General features: G+C 41.4%; 1 protein-coding gene across 2 annotated transcripts; it reads right to left on the bottom strand.

Annotated features, from left to right (window-relative positions):
- Positions 1–15,680: 15,680 nt before the first annotated feature.
- On the bottom strand, positions 15,681–23,403 carry LOC132888576 (glutathione S-transferase alpha-3-like). Of its 2 annotated transcripts, XM_060924621.1 has the most exons (6): positions 23,299–23,403; positions 23,162–23,213; positions 17,027–17,159; positions 16,759–16,900; positions 16,508–16,633; positions 15,681–16,086 (listed from the first exon to the last, which is right to left on the bottom strand). In XM_060924621.1, the coding sequence occupies exons 1-6, from the start codon at positions 23,383–23,385 to the stop codon at positions 15,955–15,957; spliced, it is 672 nt and encodes a 223-aa protein (XP_060780604.1). In that variant the 5' UTR covers positions 23,386–23,403; the 3' UTR covers positions 15,681–15,954. The 2 variants fall into 2 exon arrangements, with proteins under 2 accessions (XP_060780604.1, XP_060780605.1); XM_060924622.1 differs by lacking the exon at positions 23,299–23,403 and having other exon boundaries at positions 15,682–16,086; positions 23,128–23,190.
- Between the last annotated feature and the right edge of the window lie 3,586 nt (positions 23,404–26,989).

Here is a 26,989-nt window from a genome sequence, read left to right as displayed (position 1 = left end):
TTGGAGAATAAAACACTGAGCGACTTGACCAATAGCAGGACGGGACGATGGTCACGTGACTAACACACTAAGATGCAAGGGTGCGGCCGGAAATAGTGGTTGAATATCTCATCTCATTATCTCTAGCCGCTTTATCCTGTTCTGCAGGGTCGCAGGCGAGGTTGAGTACAGTATATCAAATCAAATGTATTTCTATAGCACTTTTAACAACAGACATATAGTGGTGCTTGAAAGTTTGTGAAGCCTTTAGAATGTTCTATATTTCTGCATAAATAGGACCTAAAACATCATCAGATTTTCACACAAGTCCTAAAAGTAGATAAAGAAAACCCAGTTAAACAAATGAGACAAAAATATTATACTTGGTCATTTATTTATTGAGGAAAATGATCCAATATTACATATCTGTGAGTGGCAAAAGTATGTGAACCTCTAGGATTAGCAGTTAATTTGAAGGTGAAATTAATTAGAGTCAGGTGTTTTCACAACACACGTTTGTGGAAGTGTATCATGGCACGAACAAAGGAGATTTCTGAGGACCTCGGAAAAAGCGTTGTTGATGCTCATCAGGCTGGAAAAGGTTACAAAACCATCTCTAAAGAGTTTGGACTCCACCAATCCACAGTCAGACAGATTGTGTACAAATGGAGGAAATTCAAGACCATTGTTACCCTCCCCAGGAGTGGTCGACCGACAAAGATCACTCCAAGATCAAGGTGTGTAATAGTCGGCGAGGTCACAAAGGACCCCAGGGTAACTTCTAAGCAACTGAAGGCCTCTCTCACATTGGCTAATGTTAATGTTCATGAGTCCACCATCAGGAGAACACTGAATAACAATGGTGTGCATGGCAGGGTTAGAAGAAGAAAGCCATTGCTGTCCAAAAAGAACATTGCTGCTCGTCTGCAGTTTGTTAAAGATCATGTGGACAAGCCAGAAGGCTATTGGAAAAATGTTTTGTGGATGGATGAGACCAAAATAGAACTTTTTAATTTAAATGAGAAGCATTATGTTTGGAGAAAGGAAAACACTGCATTCCAGCATAAGAACCTTATCACATCTGTGAAACATGGTGGTGGTAGGATCATGGTTTGGGCCTGTTTTGCTGCATCTGGGCCAGCACGGCTTGCCATCATTGATGGAACAATGAATTCTGAATTATACCAGCGAATTCTAAAGGAAAATGTCAGGACATCTGTCCATGAACTGAATCTCAAGAGAAGGTGGGTCATGCAGCAAGACAACGACCCTAAGCACGCAAGTCGTTCTCCCAAAGAATGGTTAAAGAAGAATAAAGTTAATGTTTTGGAATGGCCAAGTCAAAGTCCTGACCTTAATCCAATCGAAATGTTATGGAAGGACCTGAAGCGAGCAGTTCATGTGAGGAAACCCACCAACATCCCAGAGTTGAAGCTGTTCTGTACAGAGGAATGGGCTAAAATTCCTCCAAGCCGGTGTGCAGGACTGATCAACAGTTACCGCAAACATTTAGTTGCAGTTATTGCTGCACAAGGGGGTCACACCAGATACTGAAAGCAAAGGTTCACATACTTTTGCCACTCACAGATATGTAATATTGGATCATTTTCCTCAATAAATAAATGACAGGGAATCACATGGGTGCAGCATCCAAGATGGCTGCAAGTTAGAGGAGCTCTCGCCCTGCACATGCTACTTTCTTGAGTTACTAATGTAAAAACTCATAACTAAATAACCTAACGCTCTTTCTGAGTATTCTAACTGCTCAAACACAATATTTTCGGTCAAGAAAAGACTTAGAGGACATGGCGACATCGAAACACTTTAAAAGCTCTTCCTGCACGTCTACCCGGAAAAGCCCGGGACATGAGGATGAACAAGTGGTTGTTGACGCTCCCCCTGAGCCCATTAGTGTGCCGAACAGTTTGGGAAAATTATTTGCAGAAATTTCAAAGATGAACGGCACACTGCAGACCGTCGCAGCTGACGTATTGTCCATCAAACAAACAACGGCAGAGTTGAATAATACGGTGAATGCTATGCAGGAGAGGCTGAGTGAGGCTGAGGCGCGTATCACACACCTGGAGGAGACCTCGGAGCAGCTACTGAGTGACAAGGGGAGCAAGGATAACCAGATGGAGCAACTATGGAACCGGCTGCAAACTCTTGAAAACCAAAGCAGGCGAAATAATGTGAGGTTGGTGATAGAGAGGGTGCACAGGCAACTGGCACCGTTGCCAAGTACAGATCGGCCCCCAAGACCGGTGCTGATCCGATTTCTGAGGCAATCTGCAAGGGACAAGGTGATCAATGCTGCTAAGGAAAAGCGAGGATTTGACTGGGGAAGATGTCGCCTGTCTGATCTGTAAGGGAAGGCCAAGGAGAGGTGTCTCGACACGAGCCGGTTACGATGGGAGCGGCGTTAATCCCACAGACCTTATACGTGTTACCCTCTTTCTTTTCATCTCATCTCATTACCTCTAGCCGCTTTATCCTGTTCTACAGGGTTGCAGGCAAGCTGGAGCCTATCCCAGCTGACTACGGGCGAAAGGCGGGGTACACCCTGGACAAGTCACCAGGTCATCACAGGGCTGACACATAGACACAGACAACCATTCACACTCACATTCACACCTACGGTCAATTTAGAGTCACCAGTTAGCCTAACCTGCATGTCTTTGGGGGAAACCGGAGCACCCAGAGGAAACCCACGTGGGCAACATGCAAATTCCGCACAGAAAGGCCCTCGCCGGCCACAGGGCTCAAACCCAGGACCTTCTTGCTGTGAGGCGACAGCACTAACCACTACACCACCGTGCCGCGCCTCCTCTTTCTTTTTTCCTTTTTATTTCCCTTTTTCTTTTTTCAACAGCGAGGAGTGCTCAGCACTCAAGACACTGGCTGCATTATAGCAGCTGGACATCTTTTGTTTCACCTTTACATGCAAGTTCAGTTTGCATTGTTATGTTGTGGTTTTGTTATACGTGTTCAAAAACAGGCAGGTACAGTATAATAAGTGATTATTACAAGGCACCAAAAATGGCATTCTTCATGGCAAATAGTTGCAGACAGACATTTAAAAAATTTTTATCTTCCTCCTTCCTTTTTTTTATATCGACATTATTATCTCGTCTCGTTATCTCTAGCCACTTTATCCTTCTACAGGGTCGCAGGCAAGCTGGAGCCTATCCCAGCTGACCACGGGCGAAAGGCGGGGTACACCCTGGACAAGTCGCCAGGTCATCACAGGGCTGACACATAGACACAGACAACCATTCACACTCACATTCACACCTACGGTCAATTTAGAGTCACCAGTTAACCTAACCTGCATGTCTTTGGACTGTGGGGGAAACCGGAGCACCCGGAGGAAACCCACGCGGACACGGGGAGAACATGCAAACTCCACACAGAAAGGCCCTCGCCAGCCACGGGGCTCGAACCCGGACCTTCTTGCTGTGAGGCGACAGCGCTAACCACTACACCACCGTGCCGCCCGGAAGATAATATAATTTTTGAAAAACAATCAGGCAGACATTGTTATGATACAGGAAACCCACATGCGAGGTTTAGAGGCAGAGAAGTTTAAAGTGGGATGGGTGGGGCATCTATTTCATAGTTCATTTTCAAACAAACGTAATGGTGTTATGATTCTGGTCCACAAGAATGTAAGCTTCATTTTACTAAAAGGAACTAAAGATGCGGAGGGAAGGATTATCTGTGTTGAAGTCAATGGAGTGTCTCTTGTATTATGCAACATATATGCACCTAATAAGGGAGATCCCAATTTTTTTCACGAGGTAAATAAAATATTAGGAGACACTGAGGGTGAAATTGTTTTAGCTGGGGATTTTAATGAGGTTATGGACCCAATACTGGATAAGAGTTCATTTAGACCTCCTCTCAGGACTAAGGAGAGAGAGGCCTTGCATATGTTGAATAGAGATGTGGGGTTAATTGATATATGGAGGCTGACAAACCCAAATGTGAAGGATTTTACCTTTTTCTCCCACTGCCATAAAACCTATTCTAGAATAGATTTTTTTTCTAAGAAGTAAATCGCTAGCAGACAATGTGGCTGACTGTAACATTCCCTTACAGATCATGCACCAGTTGAGCTATTTATTAAGGCCAATCTGAAAACTGAAAGGAGAGGCAGATGGAGACTAAATACTGGATTATTGTCGGACTCAACCTTCAGAAAGACAATAGAAGAAGACCTAAAAACCTTTTTTTGAGATTAACATTGGTCGCACTGAAGAAATGACTACTGTATGGGAGGCCTCAAAGGCATTTCTCAGAGGAAAATTTATAGCACAAGCCGCCAAAAATAAAAGAGAGAGTCTTACCAAGATTGAAGATTTAGAAAAGGAAATAAAAGACAAGGAATTAGATTTGTCAAGACACTTTTCGGACGGGAAATTTCAAGAACTTTGTAAGCTTAAATACTCTTTACACGAGATCTATAATAAAAAAAGCAGAATATGCACTTTTTAGATTAAAGACAAATTATTATGAAGGTGGGGAGAAAATGGGTAAATTATTAGCCAGACAGTTAAAGGAAAAAATCTCTGCTAACACCGTACCAGTTATAAAACGGGGACACGCAATTTTTTGCTGCTAAAGATACGTATAAATAGAGTATTCCAACAGTATTATGAGAAGCTATAAACATCCTCCATGTCTCCTGATGCCTCACAAGAAGATATAAAACAGTTCCTCCTAAATATAGACGTGCCCAAGCTCTCACCTTTTGAAGCAGCAGGTCTGGAATCACCCATAACTGAGGCTGAAATAAGGAAGGCAATTTCTTCAATGAAAAACGGGAAGTCTCCGGGTTATGATGGACTCCCTGTGGAATATTATAAAGCCTTTGCCAATATTGTTGTTCCAGTACTAGAGAGGGTGTACCAGGAGATTTTTGATAAGGGTTGTGTGGCCCCGACTTTTAATGAAGCGGTAATCTCATTAATTCCTAAAACAGGTAGAGAGGTAACAGATCCCTCTAATTTTAGACCTATAAGTCTAAAACTTACACGGTGGTGTAGTGGTTAGCGCTGTCGCCTCACAGCAAGAAGGTCCGGGTTCGAGCCCCGTGGCCAGCGAGGGCCTTTCTGTGTGGAGTTTGCATGTTCTCCCCGTGTCGGCGTGGGTTTCCTCCGGGTGCTCCGGTTTCCCCCACAGTCCAAAGATATGCAGGTTAGGTTAACTGGTGACTCTAAATTGACCGTAGGTGTGAATGTGAGTGGTTGCCTGTGTTTATGTGTCAGCCCTGTGATGACCTGGCGACTTGTCCAGGGTGTACCCCGCCTTTCGCCCGTAGTCAGCTGGGATAGGCTCCAGCTTGCCTGCGACCCTGTAGAAGGATAAAGTGCCTAGAGATAATGAGATGAGAAGTCTTCTTGATTGTAAGATTCTCACAAAAATTTTAGCGACACGTTTACAATTGGTCTTACCAAGTATCATCCACCCTAACCAGGTAGGCTTCATGAAAAATAGGACCTCAACTGATAATGTTAGACTTCTGTTACATCTAATGTGGCTGAGTCGATCCCAAAATGTCCCCATAGCTGCCATTTCTTTAGATGCAGAGAAGGCCTTTGATAGGGTGGAATGGCAGTTTCTGTTCTCCGCCCTGTCTCATTTTGGCTTCCACTCTAACTTCATCAAATGGGTAAAAATGCTGTATAAAGAACCCAAAGCAGCAGTGATGACAAATGGAATAATCTCCCCCTTCTTTAATTTGACCCGAGGAACTAGACAGGGATGCTCGTTGAGCCCGTTATTGTTCATTATCTTTTTGGAGGTTCTGGCAGTGTCTGTAAGAGCACACCCTGGAATAAGAGGAGTAAGGGGAGGAGGCAATGAACATAAATTATTGTTATATGCCGATGACATTCTGGCAGTGGTATCTGAGCCTTTAAGTTCTCTGCCACATCTGATGGACACTATGCAATCCTTTTCAAAATTCTCGGGCTACTCCATCAATTGGAGTAAATCTGAGGCAATGCCTCTCTCCAAGCTATGCATTTCATCTATGGTGGAGAAGTTTAATTTTAGGTGGGTACGAGAGGGGATGAAGTATCTTGGCATCAAACTTTCTGAGGATATAGACAAAATAATGGCGCTGAACTTTAACCCCTTACTCCAGAAGATAAAAACAAACCTTGACAAGTGGGGAAAACTAAAACTGACATTAATGGGAAAAATTAATATCATAAAAATGATAGTTGCCCCACAGTTTAGCTATGTGGCAATGATGCTACCAATACCGTCCACTAATTTTAAACAACTGGATGATGTAATAAAAATTTTTTGTGGGGTGGAAAAAGACCACAAATTAAACTGAAAAAGTTACGTGTGCATAAAGAGGAGGGAGGGCTAGGCCTCCCAGATTTTAGGTTGTATTATTTATCTTTTGAGATGGCCAAAACAGCAAAAATACTGGCACACTGCTGAGAATGAAGTAGCCTGGATGGAGGTAAAAAAGGAGATATGCTTACCTTTCCAACCCATTCAAGTATTCTCACAAAAAAGAACTAGGGTCATTCCATGTCAATTCACACACCTTCCCCAGTGAGACCTCTCTTCAATTTACCTGATATGATATTTATCCGGACTTAGGATTTTTCAGAAAATATGCCAAAATAGTACCATATACAAATGCTTAGTTTATATTGAAGGAGTTGGATAATCAAAGTTTTTATTGGCTTAAAAGTTTGATAAAAGGTGTCTGCTGATAGGGTTAAAGGCTCATTCCAGTCATCATGTGCCCACATGGCCAACTAATGGCCTGAAGTAGGGCGTACCAAACGGTAATTTTGTCCCGAAGCCATATTTGGGGCCCTCCTGTACCCCCACCAAAGCTCTGAGTGCCCTGAAACTCTCTAAGTACACAGTAGAGTTCCCAAATATGATGATAAATCAGTTGAAACCCCATCAACATAAAAACTTTCCAAGATATGGACCCCCAAAATGTCAAAAAAATTGTGTCATTAAAAAATCCACTTTTAAGGGGTTAATATCAATAAAGTTAGTAAACCTGTGCTATTTTTAGGTGCAGAATCTGATAGACAGGGCCAGAATACATGGATATAACAATTTACAGGTCTATATCCCCCTTAGAACAAAAGATATGGGCCTCCAAAAATGCTTGCAAATTAAGTGCACAATTCCCGGACCCCAAAAGTGGGCGTAGCACCCAAACTTTGAAGGGCCATAACTCAAAAAACGTTCGAGCCAGGAAGCTAAAATTTTGGATTCTTTCATTTGACATCATAAGGCACTAAGAAAATACAAATAAGGCAAATTGAAGAGGTGTCACTGGGGAGGTTTTGGGCATTTGTGTGAATTGACATGGAATGACCCACTAACATTACAAATCCAATACTTATACACTCAAAAGATGTTTGGACCGGAGTACATAAATTGTTTAAACTTACACACACACTACAAAGTTATTCATCATTGTGGTATAATCCTAATGTATGTATTGGGAAGAAACCTATATACTGGAAACAGTGGCACTCTAAAGGTTTAAGCACCATTAATGATTTATTTGAAGAGGGGGTGTTTTCATCATATGATAAGATGTTACAGAAATTCAATCTGGAGGGAAAAGATAACTTTTGGAAATTTCTGCAAATGAGAAGTTGTATTACCTCAAAATCATACAATATTACTGATAGTGTGGTGACAGATTATATGAAACTCCCACCTAGAAAAAGGAAAGCTTCACAATTTTACAAAATGACTAACTCTTCTCTTAACAATGACTCTAACCACGTAAAGATGATCTGGCAGAGGGACCTTGGTGGAGAGATCGAAAGTGATAGATGGGCAATAATTGTGGCTGATTGTGGTAAATATGTGAGAAAGGCAAGGGGTAAACTTACACAGTACAACATATTGCATAGGTATTATTACACACCATCCAGGTTGTATAGGATGAAATTACAAGGTGATGACTTATGTTGTAAATGCAAAGAGTATACTGGAACCCTCCTTCACTGTATGTGGGAATGTGTCTTAATCAGAACTTTTTGGACTAAGATCCTAATTATTTTAAGTAACTGGCTCGGAGCAGAAGTCCCCTCATGTCCAGGGCTGTGCTTATTGGGGGACAGATCTCAGCTACCTAAAATAACTAAATGTAATTTCTCTGTAATCTCAGCTGGTACAACAACAGCATGTCGGATCATTTTAAGACATTGGAAGACGTCAAAAATTCCACAGGTGAAAGAATGGGTCTGTGCAATGACAAACTGCATCCTATGAATGTATGCTTAGCAGATTGAGTGATGATGGGAAAGGAGGGGGGGGGGGGGGGACCCCATGGGAAGGGTTTTGGGATTACATAAAGATAAATGATGACCCCCACTAGGAACCTTTTTTTTTTTTTTAGAGCTCTTATGATAGTGTACACCACAGTAACATGCCTATATGAAATATGTGAGTGTATGAGGCACCTGTGCTCATCATCTTAGTTTTCTGCTACCTGTTTTCTTTTTGTCTGTTTGCTTATTTATTTATTTTATATGATGTGCTAAGTCTGGCGCTAGAATCGTTTATTGATTATACAGTGCCTTGCAAAAGTATTCATACCCCTTGATCTTTTTCACATTTTTCCACCTTACAACCACGAACTTAAAAGTTTTTTATTGAGATTTTATGTGATAGACCAACACAGAGTAGCACATAATTGTGAAGTGAAATGAAAATGATAAATGGTCTTCAAAATTTTAAACAAATAAAAATCTGATAAATGTGATGTGCATTAGTATTCAGCCCCCCTGCGTCAATACTTTGTAGAGCCACCTTTTGCTGCAATTACAGCTGCAAGTCTTTTGTGGCATGTCTCTACCAGCTTTGCACATCTAGACACTGAAATTTTTGCCCATTCTTCTTTGCAAAATAGCTCAAGCTCAGCCAGATTGGATGGAGAGCGTCTGTGAACAGCAATTTTCAAGTCTTGCCACAGATGCTCAATGGGATTTAGGTCTGGACTTTGACTGGGCCATTCTAACACATGAATATTCTTTGATCTAAACCATTCCATTGCAGCTCTGGCTGTATGTTTAGGGTCATTGTCTTGCTGGAAGGTGAATCTCCTTCCCAGTCTCAAGTCTTTTGCAGCCTCCAACAGGTTTTCTTCCAGGATTGCCCTGTATTTAGCTCCATCCATCTTCCCATCAACTCTGACCAGCTTCCCTGTCCCTGCTGAAGAAAAGCATCCCCATAGCATGATGCTGCCACCACCATGTTTCACAGTGGGGATGGTGTGTGCAGGGTGATGAGCAGTGTTAGTTTTCCGCCACACATAGTGCTTTGCATTTAGGCCAAAAAGTTCAACTTTGGTCTCATCTAACCAAAGCACCTTCTTCCACGTTTGCTGTGTCCCCTACATGGCTTCTTATGCCTGTCTTTCAGCAATGGCTTTCTTCTTGCCACTCTTCCAAAAAGGCCAGATTTGTGGAGTGTACAACGTATAGTTGTCCTGTGCACAGATTCTCCCACCTGAGCTGTGGATTTCTGCAGCTCCTCCAGAGTGATCATGGGCCTCTTGGCTGCTTCTCTGACCAGTGCTCTCCTTGCTCGCCCTGTCAGTTTAGGTGGACGGCCATGTCTTGGTAGGTTTGCAGTTTTGCCATACTTTTTCCATTTTCGAATGATGGATTGAACAGTGCTTCTTGAGATGTTCAGAGCTCGGGATATTTTTTTATAACCTAACCCTGCTTTAAACTTCTCCAGAACTTTATCCCTGACCTGTCTGGTGAGTTCTTTGGTCTTCATGATGCTGTTTGTTCTTCAGTGTTCTCTAACAAACCACTGAGACCTTCACAGAACAAGTGTATTCATGATGAGAGTAAATTACACACAGTAGGACTCTATTAACTAATTAGATGACTTCTGAAGGCAATTGATTGCACTGGATTGTATTTAGAGGTATCAGAGTACAGGGGGGCTGAATACTAATGCATACCACATTTTTCAGATTTTTATTTGTTTAAAATTTTCAAGACCATTTATCATTTTCGTTTCACTTCACAATTATGTGCTACTCTGTGTTGGTCTATCACATAAAATCTCAATAAAAAACTTAAGTTCATGGTTGTAAGGTGGAAAAGTGTGAAAAAGTTCAAGGGGTATGAATACTTTTGCAAGGCACTGTATATACATGTATGTATATACATATATATTGCCCTTTTTTGTATGGATAAAAATGTCATGTACTAAGCCTGTGAAAAGTTCAATAAAAACTTGAATTAAAAAAAAAAGACAGAGTATAACATTCTCTTTATCTACTTTTAGGACTTGTGTGAAAATCTGATGTTGTTTTAGGTCATATTTATGCAGAAATATAGATAATTCTAAAGGGTTCACAAACTTCCAAGCACCACTGTACATGCAGTCAGTAAACAGGAAGTCGATGTGTGAAAGACCTGAAAATAGTTTACATGGTATAGAACCCCAAGCTCAAGCTCGGTATCAAATATCAAGCAGTTGTGATTTGTAGTTGCTGTGTTAGGAAAACTCTGTAAATCCATACTATATGTTTTGTAAATACATTGTTGGTAAACAGGAAGTCGATGTGCGAAAGACCTGAAAACGGTATACATGGTATAGAACCCCAAGCTCAAGCTCAGTATCAAATATCAAGCAGTTATGATTTGTAGTTGCTGAGAAAAGCATTAGGAAAATTTTGTAAATCCATTCATATGTTTCGTAAATACACTCAGTCAGTAAACAGGAAATCGATGTGCGACAGACCTGAAAATGGTACACACGATACAGAACCCCAAGCTGAAGCTCGCTACCAAATCTCAAGCAGTTGTGATTCGTAGTTGCTGAGAAAAGTGTTAGTGTGGATTTACAAAATTTTCCTATGTTTCATATATACATTCAGTCGGTAAACAGGAAGTCGATATGGGACAGGCCTGAAAACGGCGTACACAGTATAGAACCCCAAGCTGAAGCTCGGTACCAAATCTCAAGCAGTTGTGAGTTGTAGTTGCTGATAAATGCGTTAGGAAAATTTTGTAAATCCATTCATATGTTTTGTAAATACATTCAGTCAGTAAACAGGAAGTTGATGTGCAACAGACCTCAAAATGATACAGAACCCCAAGCTGAAGTTTGGTACCAAATGACTATGATTTGTGGTTGCTGAGAAAAAGGGTGTTTTGGACAGACAGAGGTAAGCCAGCATCCCCCCTTCTTCAGAGCGGGGGTATAATAACAAAAGATCACACAATGAATGCATCAATGAAAACTGTTCAATTTCAACTTGCAATGATTTATTCCTTTAAAAGCCTGGATTGTACCTAAAGTTTCACACAACGTGTAAAAGACCAAAACTATTATCAAACTACGGCATATTATTTTATGCTGTGTCCAAAATGCCATTCGCTCTTGTATAATTATTGTAATTCGGATTTACATCACAGCCCTCACAAGTATGCATCTGCAAAGTGTAATCCATCAGATATTAATGAGTGATTTATCTCAGTTTGCACTGCAAAAAATAAAAATCTTAGGAAGTTTATTTGTCTATTTTCAAGTCAAAACATCTAGCCACCCTTATTATAAGACATAATTGCCCAACAAGCAAAACCTCATTTAGCTAGAAAGGCTAGTTTTTAGACAGTCCATCTTGAAAATCTTGTATAGACAAAATGTCTTGAAAAAGTCTTATTTGGAGCACCTTTGAAAATAAAACAAGTTTTTTTTTTTTAAACAAGTAAGTACATTTTGGACATTTGTCAAATGCGGTTCATCTTGTTTCAAGAAAAAAAAAAGTATGCTTGTTTTGGGAATAAATGAACTTTACTGAAATCTTTGAATCTTTCATTCCAATTCAACTCCACCTTACAGATCCTAAGTTTACTGCGACTGTTTTCTCAGTCATTCAGAGTGAGCTCCTTCTATACTAAGTAACTTTAAAAACGCACAATGGAATTCAACACGACATCACTTTAGATCCATGCATATATTTGAAATGTATGATATTGTATGTAATGCACACACATCTTGAAACATCGATAAAGGACATTTATTGTCAAACTCAAGAATTAATTCACAATAAAAAAATCCAAAGTGACAGTTGGTCCATGTTCGGACCGTCATGCTGGAGATTCTGGGTCTGTGTCGTCCAGGGGTCTCAGCAGCAGTGACTGAGGGTGTCAGGAATCTGTCACAGAGGTGAGCTAGCCTGATGTGCTGATCCTGAACTGGCGTCGTGACTCGAGGCTGACCAGGGCGTGGACGATCCCTGGTGCTCCCTGTCTGTCTGTAACGCTGACTCAAACGGGAAATGGTCGAATGATGAACACCGAAGTGCCGGGCGACCTCTGTCTGTGTACTTCCGGCACGCAACATCCCGATGGCCTGTTCACGTTGATTTTGGCTTCGGCGTGGCATCTTCAATAATGACAATTTTCCCATCATTTCCCCCGGGTATTTATAGGCAAGATTGTGTGTGTACAGTGTATGCAAAATTTGTTTGAAAATTAAAGCCTGTCCATGTCATTGACTACCCGAGTCATATTGTACGTTATTGAGTACAACTCCCTTAAATTCTGATTTGAGCACAGATTTGGAACTTATTCGGGCGGAACGAAGTTATTTTTCCATTGTGATATATTTATTTTCTTCTTGAGATAAAACTTGCTGAATTCGTGCTGAGTTTATCAATGTGCGTTTTTAAAGTTACTTAGTGTAGATCAGAGGTGGGCAAACTACGGCCCGCAGGCCACATCCGGCCCGCGGAAGACAATCATATAAACGCGATTGAGCAGATCTATAAACTATAAGCGTCAGTGTTATCACGTAGACAGGTGTTCTAGAGATCCGTCTTTCCAGTCAGTCGTATTCACGCGAGATTACATTTGCAGAGTGGTGCAGCGCGTGCCATGGAAGTCATTCTGGCGCCCGTGCCACTGATGATCTCGAGAACACAGGATAAAGCTTTACAGTGAGTGGCCCCAAAAAGAAAAGCGGACAGTGAGTGGCCCCCAAAAAGAAAAGCGGACAGTGAGTGGCCCCAAAAAGAAAAGCGGACAGTGAGTGGCCCCAAAAAGAAAAGCGGACAGTGAGTGGCCCCAAAAAGAAAAGCGGACAGTGAGTGGCCCCAAAAAGAAAAGCGGACAGTGAGTGCAGGGTGTTCAGTAAAGAATGGACAACTAAATATTTTTTGCTGAAGTCCGATCAAAGGCTGTATGCCTTATTTGCAAAGAAACCGTTGCAGTTTTAAAGGAATATAACATCACTTTTCCTCCAAGCATGCTAATTATGCTAACAACCAGTCAGCGCAAGCACGGACGAATACAGCTGAGCGGTTGCTGAGTGAATGTGAGTATTAACACTTTCTCTTTTTAAAACTATGTTGGAGTTGTAATAAGATGGTAGTCACATGTTTACAGACATAATAATATAAAAAGTATAACTCTTAGTAATTTTGGTTGTCGTGGGTGGCTGCTGTAGTGCTGGTGTTTGTTTTTAAAGCCTCGGTCCCAACCGGCTGTACGGTACGCGCTCCTACGGCCGGTCTACGTGCAAAAAACGCAAGAGACGCACGGAGGGTGCGCGTGTGACGTGCTGATTTTCGAGCCACAGACCGGCTGCAGAGGTTCTTTGTCATGTCAAACGAACTGTACGGGTGCTTACGGTTTTTCAGGTTGCAAGACAAACTTGCAGCCAACGCGCGTCTTTCTCCACGAACAAAAAAAAACGCACGCCCAAAGCAAGTTTCTTTATATAGCACATTTCATACACAGTGGCAGTTCAATGTGCTTTACAGAAGCAAAAGCAAAACAGTAAACAATAGAGAATAAAATTACATAAAATAAATGGGAAAAATATAATAAGAATTAAACAATAGTAGAAATAAAATAAAATGAAGTAGAAGTTCAAATAGGGGGAGAAAAAAACAGCAGAATAAAAGAAGTTAAGTAAAATTTGAAACATGCAGAAACTGTAAAAGTACAGATTATAAAAACATGTATAGAAGACAATATTAATTATTTAACAGAAAGCATCTGAAAACAGCTTGGTCTTTAACCTAGATTTGAAGCTGCCAACAGCAGGAGCATTTCTGATGTCTTCTGGGAGTTGGTTCCAGAGCTGCACTGCAGAGTAGCTAAAAGCTGCTTCACCATACTTTGTTTTAACAACAGGTTTTAACAGTACATTTTCTGTTGCGATCTGGTAGATCTGAAAAAATCGTACGTCCGGTTGTGACCGAGGCTAGGTTAATCAGGGTTAGTATATATGAGAGTTTTTTTCTTTGTTGTTTGTTTTTTGTAAAGGCTTAAAACAAACAACAAAGAAAAAAACTCTCATATATACTAACCCTGATTAACCTGTATACCCTGTATACCCCCACATTTTGTATGCTGCTGAATCTGCCCTTTTTTCAGTAGCTTTGTATAAACAATAACCGCTAAATGTAATGCAATGTTATGTAAGGTGATCGCCTAGGCACTCTCATTGTGAAAAGTAAGTCACATGTACATGGACTGGCATTTAATGTTGTATTTGTTCCTTTCTATTTGTTTTTTGTCTGTTCATATTCTTTTTGGGGGAGTAAAGTCAGTTTAAAAATGCCGTTAAATGCATAGGCCTATAGGCCAAGTTTCATGACCTTGAGGTTATCAGAGGTAATATGTCGTTTTACAAATGAAAAATGAATTCAGCACCCAAACATTTAACAAACAAGGCCATTTGCTAACTTCATTAATCATTTTAGTGCATTTCATTCCTTAGAAAGCTGAGAAACTGGGTTCAGCTGAGACGTTTACAGGCCCAAAGTTCAATGACCTCTAGAGGTCAACAGAGGTCAGATAGAGCTCGGCATATTGCAGACTTGAATTCGGCACACCCAAATTGACAAAATAAGACTGTTTGCCAACTTTGTCTCAAAAATGCCTTTGGGTGTCACAATTCTGGATTTTGGTACCAGTCTACTAGAGTATTTTACTAATTACAGGTCACAAAAGGAGAATCTTTCAAGCTAGCAATGCTTAGTTGTAGAATTTAACAATCCTAATATTAGTATATTTATCTTCAATTCAGTTTTTACTGCTAAGACTTTGTCATGAATTTAAGTGAAATACCCTTAAAATGAAATAAATAAAAAATGACTTGAATGGCTAAATGTAAGAAGTACGATCTGGTTCTAAGAACTATTTTGATTATTTTGAGTTAATCACATCTCGCATAATAAGTTCCCCAATCTTATTTTGGAATTATTTCATCTAAAATCAGGTTAGATCTTTCATCTTACTTTAAGAAATCTTACCAAGTCAAATTTGACTAGTTCCATTGGCAGATTTTTTTTCACCTGATTCAAGCAAGTATGCTTCGTTTTAATCTCATCTCATTATCTCTAGCCGCTTTATCCTGTTCTACAGGGTCGCAGGCAAGCTGGAGCCTATCCCAGCTGACTACGGGCGAAAGGCGGGGTACACCCTGGACAAGTCGCCAGGTCATCACAGGGCTGACACATAGACACAGACAACCATTCACACTCACATTCACACCTACGGTCAATTTAGAGTTACCAGTTAACCTAACCTGCATGTCTTTGGACTGTGGGGGAAACCGGAGCACCCGGAGGAAACCCACGCGGACACGGGGAGAACATGCAAACTCCACACAGAAAGGCCCTCGCCGGCCCCGGGGCTCGAACCCAGGACCTTCTTGCTGTGAGGCGACAGCGCTAACCACTACACCACCGTGCCGCCTTCGTTTTAATCTTTTATTTATTATTTTTGAAAGGCCATTTTTTTGCAGTGTGGATATGGCGTAGAACATTTCGTAGCGCAAAAACAGCTATTCATTCACTACCTACTTTCATCCGAATGGCAAAACACAGCGTGAAACAGAATTACTCCATAATGAAGAACCTTGCATAACCCTTCTTGTGCGTAAGGGACAACAAAGCTTAACTGCTTGAATGATCGAGCATTCTGTCTTCTACTCGAAAAGATGGCTCAATATTTTCTTGACAGTTTTTACGTAAACTTCATCAGGTGGAGGCTTCCTCTGACTGCCAGGCTGCAAGAATTTACTGATGGCTGGAATTGCTTTCATCCTCTTTTGGAATTCCTGAAAGAAAATTAATACGTGATGTGATTTGTGCAACCATGATCAAAAAATATATACAGCATATAGAACATTTTCGTCACAGGATGGTTACTCGAGCCATCTGTGCACTTTAACATTATCGATAAGGGTTTTACTTCCATTCAAGTTGAAATTTCTCTCATACTTTGAGAAGCTAATTAACCACAGGCCTATTTGTAACTTTTTAAAAACCATTTTGGTACTAATAATTCTGGAGCTGACCATAAATGTCTTGTAATCCTAAGTAAAGGCAACTGTTCTTTTGTGAAGGGCTTTAGTGGTTATGGTGAGGTTCTAGTGAGACAGTCTGCTGCAAGAGTGAAAACTTTCCCCAGCCACACCAGTGTATACAATTTATAAACCTTTTCAAAAAGACATGATCAGTGTGTTGCATAAAACTGACCTGGATTTTGGGGAAAGTGGAAAGTATTGTCGGGAACAATTCCTCCAGCATGAGAGTGACCTCAAGAAGATGCACATCTGCACAACTCAGCTGGTTTCCCACAAGGTACTGGGAATGAGCAAGAGCCTAAGAGCGATGGTGTGTATACACACACACACACACACACACACACACACAGAAAGAAGATACAAATCCTATGAGAAAATGCATACAAGAATGGCTTGATTATACTGTTACTGTAAGCCCCACACCTTTTCATAAGCTGGAAAACCACATTTCACAGCTTTTGTTTGTATTTTATCCAGTTGACCCTGTTTTTGATCATCAGGTAGAAAGGGCAGATAAAGCACCAGTTCCATGATGTCCCTAATACCCTCAGAGTACATATCAATCCTTTAAAAAAAAAAAAAAAAAAAAGGAGAGGGAGAGAGAGGGAATGTAGTATGGCTTCAGGTAAACCAGATACATACAAGTGATACAATTCAGTTCAGACATCTATTTAAAAAGACTTGCACTCACATCACACGCTCTTTAATATCCTTCCCATAGAGGTTGTATTTTCCAGCAACGTAGTTCAAGATGGCCTTCGTCTGAACAAGCTTCATTCCGTCCATTTCAACCAGGGGAAGCTGATGAAACAGGAGTGCTCCGTCTAGAGATAAGAGAAGAGTTCATGCAGCTGGTTTCTATCAGAGATGTGTATCTGAGATCAGCTTTTTGTAGCCAGTGACTTCTTCAACTGTGTAATACGTAAAGACAGCAGGTCCTCTTTTATGAGCTCGCATATTCCAACTATACAAATATTCAGCTCATTATGTAAATGTGTACAATCATAATCGGGCTATTTCCTGAAGCCATACCCCTTTTAATTCCTCAACATTCCACCAATACGACACATTAGGTCCGATTTCACATTATTTATAAAAGTTAGTTTGCTTTTGAGTTATTTAGGTTTGAACTAAACCCATTCAATTCATTTGAGCAGTCAAACAGGTTAATAACTGTAGGTCAATAATACATCGAGTCACTGTGCTTCTTAGACCCCTGAGGGTCCCATACCACACTGAGAACCACTGTATAAGATGACTAGAGGCGTGAAACATAAGGGTAATTCCGACCCAAATCACCAGATTTAGAAAAATGTTCACCACTGACCATCTCAGATTTGCTTCATACTTTCTGGAAATATTGTCAATGTGCCCAATAAATAGTGTACAAAATTTTAGGCTTGTACCTTCATTAGTTTCTGAGATATAGGGGCTTTAAAAAAGGGGTGTGGCCCCAATTGCACTGTTGAAACGCATACTACAGAAAACGGACCTAACTTCCATAAGTCTTTACTTTTAAACTATTCATGCAAGATACATGAAATTTTCAAGGATTGTTCTTCAATGCCAGATGCCTTTAAATACCAAAACAGAAAGTTCACAGTTCAATATTTGCCATGTTATAGCTTGCTGAAAATCATATAAAAATGTCTTCTATCGTGCTTTGGAGCAACTTTGACGCCCCATATCTCCACATTAAAGCACACCAGATCTTAAAAATTTTCTTATTTATTACTCATGTTATAGTACTCTTTAGGCAACTACGTATGTGTTCAAAAGAAATCAAACTTTCTGATTTATTAGGCTTTAAAAAAAAAAAAAAAAAACATTTTGCACCTATAATTCAAATGCATATTACAAATGTATGACAATGTCTACCATAAAAACAATTATACCACTGGAAAGAGCTTGTTTTGATTAGCAAATGCACGAAATATGAAGTTGGTACCCTAAACCAAACTATAAATATTAAGGTATCAAGTACGGCATGTTTTACGATCGACAGAAATGCTGTTTTAAGGCATATAATCTACTTGGATGCATCCAGAGATGCATAAAAACTGAAAAAGGTCATTTACTTCAGTGATGGATCAGCAGCCCAATACAAAAACTATAAAAATTATAAAACTATAAAAATTTCACAAATCTAATAAAGCATTCAGACTATTTTGGACTTTTGTCAGAATGGCATTTCTTTGCCACTTCTCTTGGTAAATCACCCTGTGATGGTATTGGAAGCACTGTAAAGCGGTCAACAGCTTGAGCTAGCTTACAGGCAGTCACGAGTGATCACATACTAACCCCATCTGATCTGTTTTTGTGGGCAGAAAAACATCAAGAACATCCATTTCATCTGGGTTGGTACAGGGGAAGTTATGGAGAGTGGAAAAGCATTGGAGACGAGATTTTCAAGGTCAGCTACTATTCCTGGAACAGGAGACAACCACTCATTCGTTCCAGTCATGTCCAACCAGCTGCAGGTCAGCAGGGTGTCAGGTGGTCCTAGCTTCATTGTGGATATGAGTGGGAATCGGCCACAAGTAATGCATAAAACCCCTGTTAAATCAGCAGTCTCTCTGGCAGATACAATTCCTGGTAAATATGTCGTATGTTTGTAAGACAGTGGTGGATAGGCAACATTTGTGCATTATCAGAGGAGGAACAAGATGTACAAGTAACATTTATGCATCCTCATGGTCCCTCTCAGACTTACAGCTGGCCCAGGAGAGAGGATAACTGTTGGGTCCCTCTGGTGCATGTCATGAAAATCATTGATGCCCCACTTACATCAACTGGCAGGCAGTATAAACTTCCATCTGATGTGGAAAAGCAAATCAATACACTGTTTAAGCTCTTCAAATGAAGTATTTTTAAGGTTGTTATTTTTCCTACACTGTAGGTTTGTAATTGTATTGTAATATGCCTTAAAATAGCATTTCCGTCTATCATAAAACATGCCGTACTTGATACCTTAATATTTATAGTTTGGTTTAGGGTACCAACTTCATATTTAAGGCATTTGCTAATCAAAACAAGCTCTTTCCAGTGGTATAATTGCTTCTATGGTAGACATTGTCATACATTTGTAATATGCATTTGAATAATAGGTGCAAATTTTTTTTTAAAGCCTAATAAATCAGAAAGTTTGATTTCTTTTGAACACATACCTAGTTGCCTAAAGAGTACTATAACATGAGTAATAAATAAGAAAATTTGAAAGATCTGGTGTGCTTTAATGTGGAGATATGGGGCGTCAAAGTTGCTCCAAAGCACGATAGAAGACATTTTTATATGATTTGCCAAGTTATGAAGCAAGCCATAACTTGGCAAATATTGAACTGAACTTTCTGTTTTAGTATTTAAAGGCATCTGGCATTGAAGAACAATCCTTGAAAATTTCATGTATCTTGCATGAATAGTTTAAAAGTAAAGACTTATGGAAGTTAGGTCCGTTTTCTGTAGCACGTGTTTTAACAGTGAAATTGGGGCCACGCCCCTTTATCTCAGAAACTAATGAAGGTACAAGACTAAAATTTTGTACACTATTTATTGGGCACACTGACAGTATTTCCAGAAAGTATGAAGCAAATCTGAGATGGTCAGTGGCGAGGCCTCTGGTGATTTTACATGGAGTGACCCATAAACACAACCTCCACCAAACTTTTACGTCATTCAGTCTCAGATTTTGCAGATTTGAGAACAAAAATATCCCAATTCATTCCTTATGAAATGGTGGCCATTTTGAAATCTGGCTCAAACGTGCCTTCCGACGAGCCACAGCCCTTTTCTTTACTACTACTACTAATAATAAGAAGAAACCTTTATTTGTCACATGCACACTTCAAGCACATTGACATTTATCCTCTGCATTTAACCCATCTGAAGCAGCGAACACACGCACACAGAGCAGTGGGCAGCCACACTAGAGTACCCGGGGACCAGTCAGGGGTCAGGTACCTTGCTCAAGGGCACTTCAGCCAAAGGCCACCCCACGTTAACCTAACTGCATGTCTTTGGATTGTAGGGGAAACCGGAGCACCCAGAAGAAACCCACGGAGACAACATGCAAACTCCACACAGAAAGGCCCTCGCCAGCCGCTGGGTTCGAACCCAGAACCTTCTTGCTGTGAGGCGACCGTACTAAGCACTACACCACCGTGCCACCCGTGTTCTTCTCTTTAGAACATATATACTTAGTCACGGCGGCACGGTGGTGTAGTGGTTAGCACTGTTGCCTCACAGCAAGAAGGTCCTGGGTTCGAGTCCGGCGAGGGCCTTTCTGTGTGGAGTTTGCATGTTCTCCCCGTGTCTGCATGGGTTTCCTCTGGGTGCTCCGGTTTCTCCCACGGTCCAAACACATGCAGATTTAGGTGGCTCTAAAGTGAGTGTGAGTGGTTGTTTATAAGTGACTAAATATCCATCCATCCATCATCTGTAGCTGCTTATCCTGTTCGACAGGGTCACGGGCAAGCTAGAGCCTATCTCAGCTGACTATAGGCGAGAAGCAGGGTACACCCTGGAAAAGTCGCCAGATTATCGCAGGGCTGACACAGAGAGAAACAAAAACACTTTCTGGGGTTACATTTTAAGTGAGTTGAAAAGGCGTAGAAAAGGGGTTACTTTTTTACATCAAGTTCATTTTTTTTTCTCTTATTCATTATTAAAATTAAAACCTAAATGTATTAGTAAGATAGTGTGCATGTTTTAGACCACTGAGCTTGCCGCAAAGGACAAGCTTTTGTTCTGTTATCCGTCTCTGATCATCCTGTAACACACCATAGTGTGCTGGGGGGGCAGCACATCCAAGAAGGACGCATCCAGGCTGGACAAACTGATCAGGCGGGCCGGCTCTGAGGTCGGCATGAAACTGGACTCTCTGGTGACGGTGGCAGAGAAGAGGACTATGGACAAACTATTGAACATCATGGACAATGCCAGTCACCCTCTGCACACCGTCATCAGCAACCAGAGGAGCCTGTTCAGTGACAGAATGCTCCTTCCCAAGTGCAGGATGAACAGACTCAAAAACTCCTTTGTCCCTCACGCCATCAGACTGTACAACTCCTCTCTGGGGGGGAGGAGGGGTAACAGGAGGACAGGACAGGAAGGAGCAGTAGCCTAGCCTGACAATAAGCAATACCGGACAATGTGCAATATAAAGTGCAATATCTCTCCTGCTGCCCCCTTTCCTTTTTTTTTTCTTTCTCCCCTCCTCTCTCTCCCCCCTTCCTCCCTTCCCCATATCTTATTCTTTTTATATTTGTATATATAAATACTTAATTTATTTTAATTTATCTAGAAGTATTTCTCTATTTCTTTTCTCTGTTTATCTGTAATGATGCTGCTGGAATCTTAATTTCCCTGAGGGAACCCGCCCAAAGGGATCAATAAAGTTTTATCTAATCTAATCTTATCAGTGCCTTCAATAAGTAACTAAAAGTGTGCTGTTGTGGGCGGGCCGCTGCCGCGACTTTAGCCAATGATTGCGCGTATATTTGCATATACCGCAAAGCTTGCTGGGAGACTTAAATTCTTTTTATTTTACTAACTGTATTTTTAAAAAATTATTATTATTACTACTATTATTAAAACTTAAATGCATTACTAAGACAATGTCTGTGTTTAAGACCACTTTTAGTTCTCATATAAAAGTTATTATTATTTAGTTACTGCTGTTTGATCTCCATGGCAACCTGTAATGAGTGTCATCAATATCTCAAAATCCAGTATAATAACTTACTCTGCGGGAATTTGAGTAATAATTTAAAAAGGTTACGATAAATAACCAAAATATTATGGTATATATGTAAATAATGAGAGTAATATCAAAATAAGTTGATTATATTCGCAGCTGCAGATAAAGTAGTTGGAAAAAAAGGTCGGGAAACCTATGGAATCAATTTTGTGCCAAAATGTTCATACAATACTTTTGAAATATCAAACAAAAACGACAAATCAAAATACATAAAAAACAAAAAGTCAATTTTTTTAGACTGGCAAACAAATTATTCGTGTAATCGTGCAAAATATCAGTCTATTACTCTTCAGAAACCTTTTATTTTTGTTCCGCGTCTTTCTCAGTTTTGTTTGGCGTAATTTATTTTGGTTGCGATTCCAGCGTTCTCGTTTGCGCTCCCTGACTTTCTGCTTGCGGTTTTAGCACAAACTTCACGAGTGGGCGGGCTGTCCAGGAACGCATTCCCATTGGCTAACTTGTGTTTGACTGATAGCTACGCTCAGCCATTCCCTACTCGGATTCTGGCGGACTGTTTGACGAGTGACCGATCCATTGACGGTAAACAAGCATCGAGTGGACTTCAGTGGCGACTATGATACTGAATTAGTTCAACAAAGTGTAAGTGCGGGACAAATGTGTTGCAGTAGTACAAAATCCGAGTAGGTAATGGCCGCAACAGCCTCCAGGGGAATGGCTGAGCGTAGCTGTCAGTCAAACACAAGTTAGCCAATGGGAATGCGTTCCTGGACAGCCCGCCCACACGTGAAGTTTGTGCCAAAACTGCAAGCAGAAAGTCAGGGAGCGCAAACGAGAAAGCTGGAATCGCAACCAAAATAAATTACGCCAAACAAAACTGAGAAAGACGCGGAACAAAAATAAAAGGTTTCTGAAGAGTAATAGACTGATATTTTGCACGATTACACAGTCTAAAAAAATTATGACTTTTTGTTTTTTTGTATTTTGATTTGTCGTTTTTGTTTGATATTTCAAAAGTATTGTATGAACATTTTGGCACAAAATTGATTCCATAGAAAACCCTGCTACAGAACACCTACTACAGAAATGGCAGTATAAATCAGTCATACAGACCATCCCCTAACTTCAGGAACTGCTCCCTGGTGGTCACGTAAACCTCCTCGAACTGTAAATATAAGAATCTCGTTGATGAATAGCACGATTTAACTTGAATTTTATTGAAAACGTGTTTAAAAGTGTGCTGCACAAACCTCAACACCAGCAACAGCTAAAAGCCACCTGATGGGCTCCATTCTCCCTCTCCCATTGAAGTAGTACAGTACAACCTTTCCTGACATTTTTGCACGAACAAATGTTTTGCCTAGGAGAAGTTTTCACCTGACCTGCAGCTGGAAGCTGTGGAGAAGTTGGAGAATAAAACACTGAGCGACATGACCAATAGCAGGACGGGACGATGATCACGTGACTGACACATAATAAACTGTTAGTGTGGGGTGGGTGGTGCAGTGGGGAATAGAGGTTAAATATCACACATCACATCACATTATCTCTAGCCGCTTTATCCTTCTACAGGGTCGCAGGCAAGCTGGAGCCTATCCCAGCTGACTATGGGCGAAAGGCGGGGTACACCCTGGACAAGTCGCCAGGTCATCACAGGGCTGACACATAGACACAGACAACCATTCACACTCACGGTCAATTTAGAGTCACCAGTTAACCTAACCTGCATGTCTTTGGACTGTGGGGGAAACCGGAGCACCCGGAGGAAACCCACGCGGACACGGGGAGAACATGCAAACTCCGCACAGAAAGGCCCTCGCCGGCCCCGGGGCTCGAACCCAGGACCTTCTTGCTGTGAGGCGATAGCGCTAACCACTACACCACCGTGCCGCCGAGGTTAAATATATCAAGTCAAATTTATTTCTGTAGCACTTTTAACAACCTTGTCGCAAAACAGCTTGAGAGAAGAATAAAGATTTTAAACATATGAACTAAGTTTGCTCCTAATGACTCAACCTAAGGAAACGGTGGCAAAGAAAAACTCCCTCAGAGGACAGAAAGAAACCAGAACCTCATAAGGAAACTGCACATCTGTGTGATTACAGGTCATGGTTATAAATAACATGCTTCTCTAAGTGTGTCCTGAATAGTCACAAAGTCACACTCGGTCACCAGAAAATTCATTATAGTGTTAACATGAAGTCTATTTTGTTAGTTATCAATATAATAAATATCATAATAATATATGGATGACACAAGAAAGTACATGTACTTATTTCCATTGTGGTCCATTATAAAAAATACACTGCTAAAACTAAAAAAAATATCAACTGTTCATTGATGGAGACTTGAGTGCAAAACTGTTTGTTTATTTATTTATTTTAGCCTTTATTTTTCCAGGAAGGGGCAGCACGGTGGTGTAGTGGTTAGCACTGTCGCCTCACAGCAAGAAGGTCCTGGGTTCGCGGCCAGCGAGGGCCTTTTTGCGTGGAGTTTGCATGCTCTCCCCGTGTCCGTATGGGTTTCCTCCACGGTCCAAAGGCATGCTCTATTCAGACATCCCAACCTGCAGAAACTCATTTCAGGGAGGTGCTGTGACACACACACACACACCAAGCAATGAACTAGCCAATAGCATTTCAGAAATACGACCCCATGTTAAGGAAAAAAAGCCCTCCTTGATTGACCAATCAGAATTGAGTAATTTGACCCTATGTCTCATCTCATTATCTCTAGCCGCTTTATCCTGTTCTACAGGGTCGCAGGCAAGCTGGAGCCTATCCCAGCTGACTATGAGCGAGAGGCGGGGTACACCCTGGACAAGTCGCCAGGTTATCGCAGGGCTGACACATAGACACAGACAACCATTCACACCTACAGTCAATTTAGAGCCACCAGTTATGGCCCTTTTCCACTACCCTTTTTCAGCTCACTTCAGCTCGCTTCAGCTCACTTCAGCCCGACACGGCTCGCGTTTCGACTACCAAAAACCAGCACGACTCAGCTCGTTTCAGCCCTGCTTAGCCCCTAAAACTCGCACGGTTTTGGAATGGGGCTGAAGCGAGCCAAGCCGTGCCGAGTGAGGCTGGGGGCGTGAGCAGACACTCCCCTGTGCACTGATTGGTGAGGAGGAGTGTCCTCACATGCCCACACACGCCCCGCGAGCGCGCTGGGATCTGTAAACACCGCAAACCCGGAAGAAGAAGAATTACGAATTACGAGAATTTCTGAAGCCTTATGCGCCTCGCCTCATCTATACGCTCTTGCCAGTATCTGTCCGCGTTGTCGGTGACAACAAGCCACAGCACCAAGACCAGCAACACTAACGACTCCATGTCCTCCATGTTTATTGTTTACTATCCGGGTCGTGAGACTACCGCTTAAAAGATCACTGAATCAGTGACATACAGAGCATCGTGGACGAGTTCGCGGAGCGCAAGGCTCGTCGTATGCCCTTCAAATAATGCGCGCAGTAGGCTATTGATGTTTTATTATGAGCCATGTCACCTAATGTTTTTTTGTTTCTGAGTTACATGTTCGTTTGAAGGACTTAATGTACAAAATAACATAGTTACACCCCGTAGTGTTGAAATTGGTAAACACAGTGCATTCAGTGAGGTTTGCACCGCCCTCCTTTTATTTCTGACTCTTCCTGTCACCGTTGCAGCCTCTGAGCGCTCATTCGTATGCCCTTCAAATAATGTGCGCAGTATAGGCTATTGATGTTTTATTATGAGCCATGTACAGTATCCTAATGTTTTTGTTTCTGAGTTACATGTTCGTTTGAAGGACTTGATGTACTAAATAACATATAGTTGCACCCGGTAGTGTTGAAATTGGTAAACACCGCAGTTGCGGACATTTTGTAGCCTAAAATGATGTTATGATAAGCTTTAATAAAGGGCCCGGTCATTTGCCCCGCCCCCGGCCCGGCTCTGACTTGTTCCGCCACTGTCACTGATGTCACTGTTTGCGCTGCTTAACGACATCACGTGACGTCCACCCACTTTCGCTAACTCCACCCAATGTGTCCACCCACTTCCAGCCAGCACGGTTCAGCGCGGTTGTAGTCGAAATGCAACTCCAACAGCCCCGCTCAGCCCGACTCAGCTCGACTCAGCACGGCACGGCTCAGCCGCGTTTGTAGTGGAAAAGCGGCATTAGAGACTGTGGGGGAAACCAGAGCACCCAGAGGAAACCCACACAGACAACATGCAAACTCCACACAGAAAGGTCCTCGCCGGCCGTGAACCCAGGACCTTCTTGCTGTGAGGCGACAGTGCTAACCACTACACCACCGTGCCGCCCAATAAAGCATTCAGTTTAAAAGAAAACAAAGAATAAAGAAAAGACATAGAGGAGGGTACAGTTAAGATGTGTTAAGAAACCAGAGAAGCTAGGTTAGAACAATGACATTGTTCTGTAATAGTTGCTTTTAAAAGGTACTTTAAATGCATTGAGAGAGGGTAATAACTCAAGATTTAGTATGTTCTGAAGTTCATTCCAGGCATATGGTGCAATAAGGTATTAGGCAGAGACCCGTCCACCCGTAAATTTGACGGGCAATTGCCGATTTCAACGGGCAAGTATACACACAGACGGATACTGAAACGGACGATAATGCCGAAAATTTTCGCACATGAATACTCCCACATGTCATCCGATAAATCCAGTTATGTTCCGCCCACACACGGACTGGCCATCGGGAGTAGCGGGAGTTTTCCCGGTGGGCTGGTGGTTCAGCGTGGGCCGGCGGAGAAAAAAAAAAAAAAAACAGTTGCGCGCTGGCCTTTAATATGATAAGCAATGTTAACAGTTTCTTTAACAAACTGTTAACATTGCTTATTACAGTTGCGCGCTGGCCTTTAATATGATAAGCAATGTTAACAGTTTGTTAAAGAAACTGTTAACATTGCTTATCATATTAAAGGCCAGCGCGCA

The sequence above is a fragment of the Neoarius graeffei genome, chromosome 7, assembly GCF_027579695.1.
Source record: "Neoarius graeffei isolate fNeoGra1 chromosome 7, fNeoGra1.pri, whole genome shotgun sequence".
NCBI lineage: Eukaryota > Metazoa > Chordata > Actinopteri > Siluriformes > Ariidae > Neoarius > Neoarius graeffei.
This window is presented reverse-complemented; position numbering and strand designations above follow the sequence as displayed.

Coding starts and splice junctions, on each gene's coding strand:
- LOC132888576 (XM_060924621.1), bottom strand. CDS start 23,385: ATGTCAGGAAAGGTTGTACTGTACTACTTCAATGGGAGAGGGAGAATG. Junction 16,634..16,758: donor GTTTTCCAGCTTATGAAAAG/GTGTGGGGCTTA, acceptor CATCGCTCTTAG/GCTCTTGCTCATTCCCAGTA. Junction 16,087..16,507: donor CCACTTTCCCCAAAATCCAG/GTCAGTTTTATG, acceptor ATTTTCTTTCAG/GAATTCCAAAAGAGGATGAA.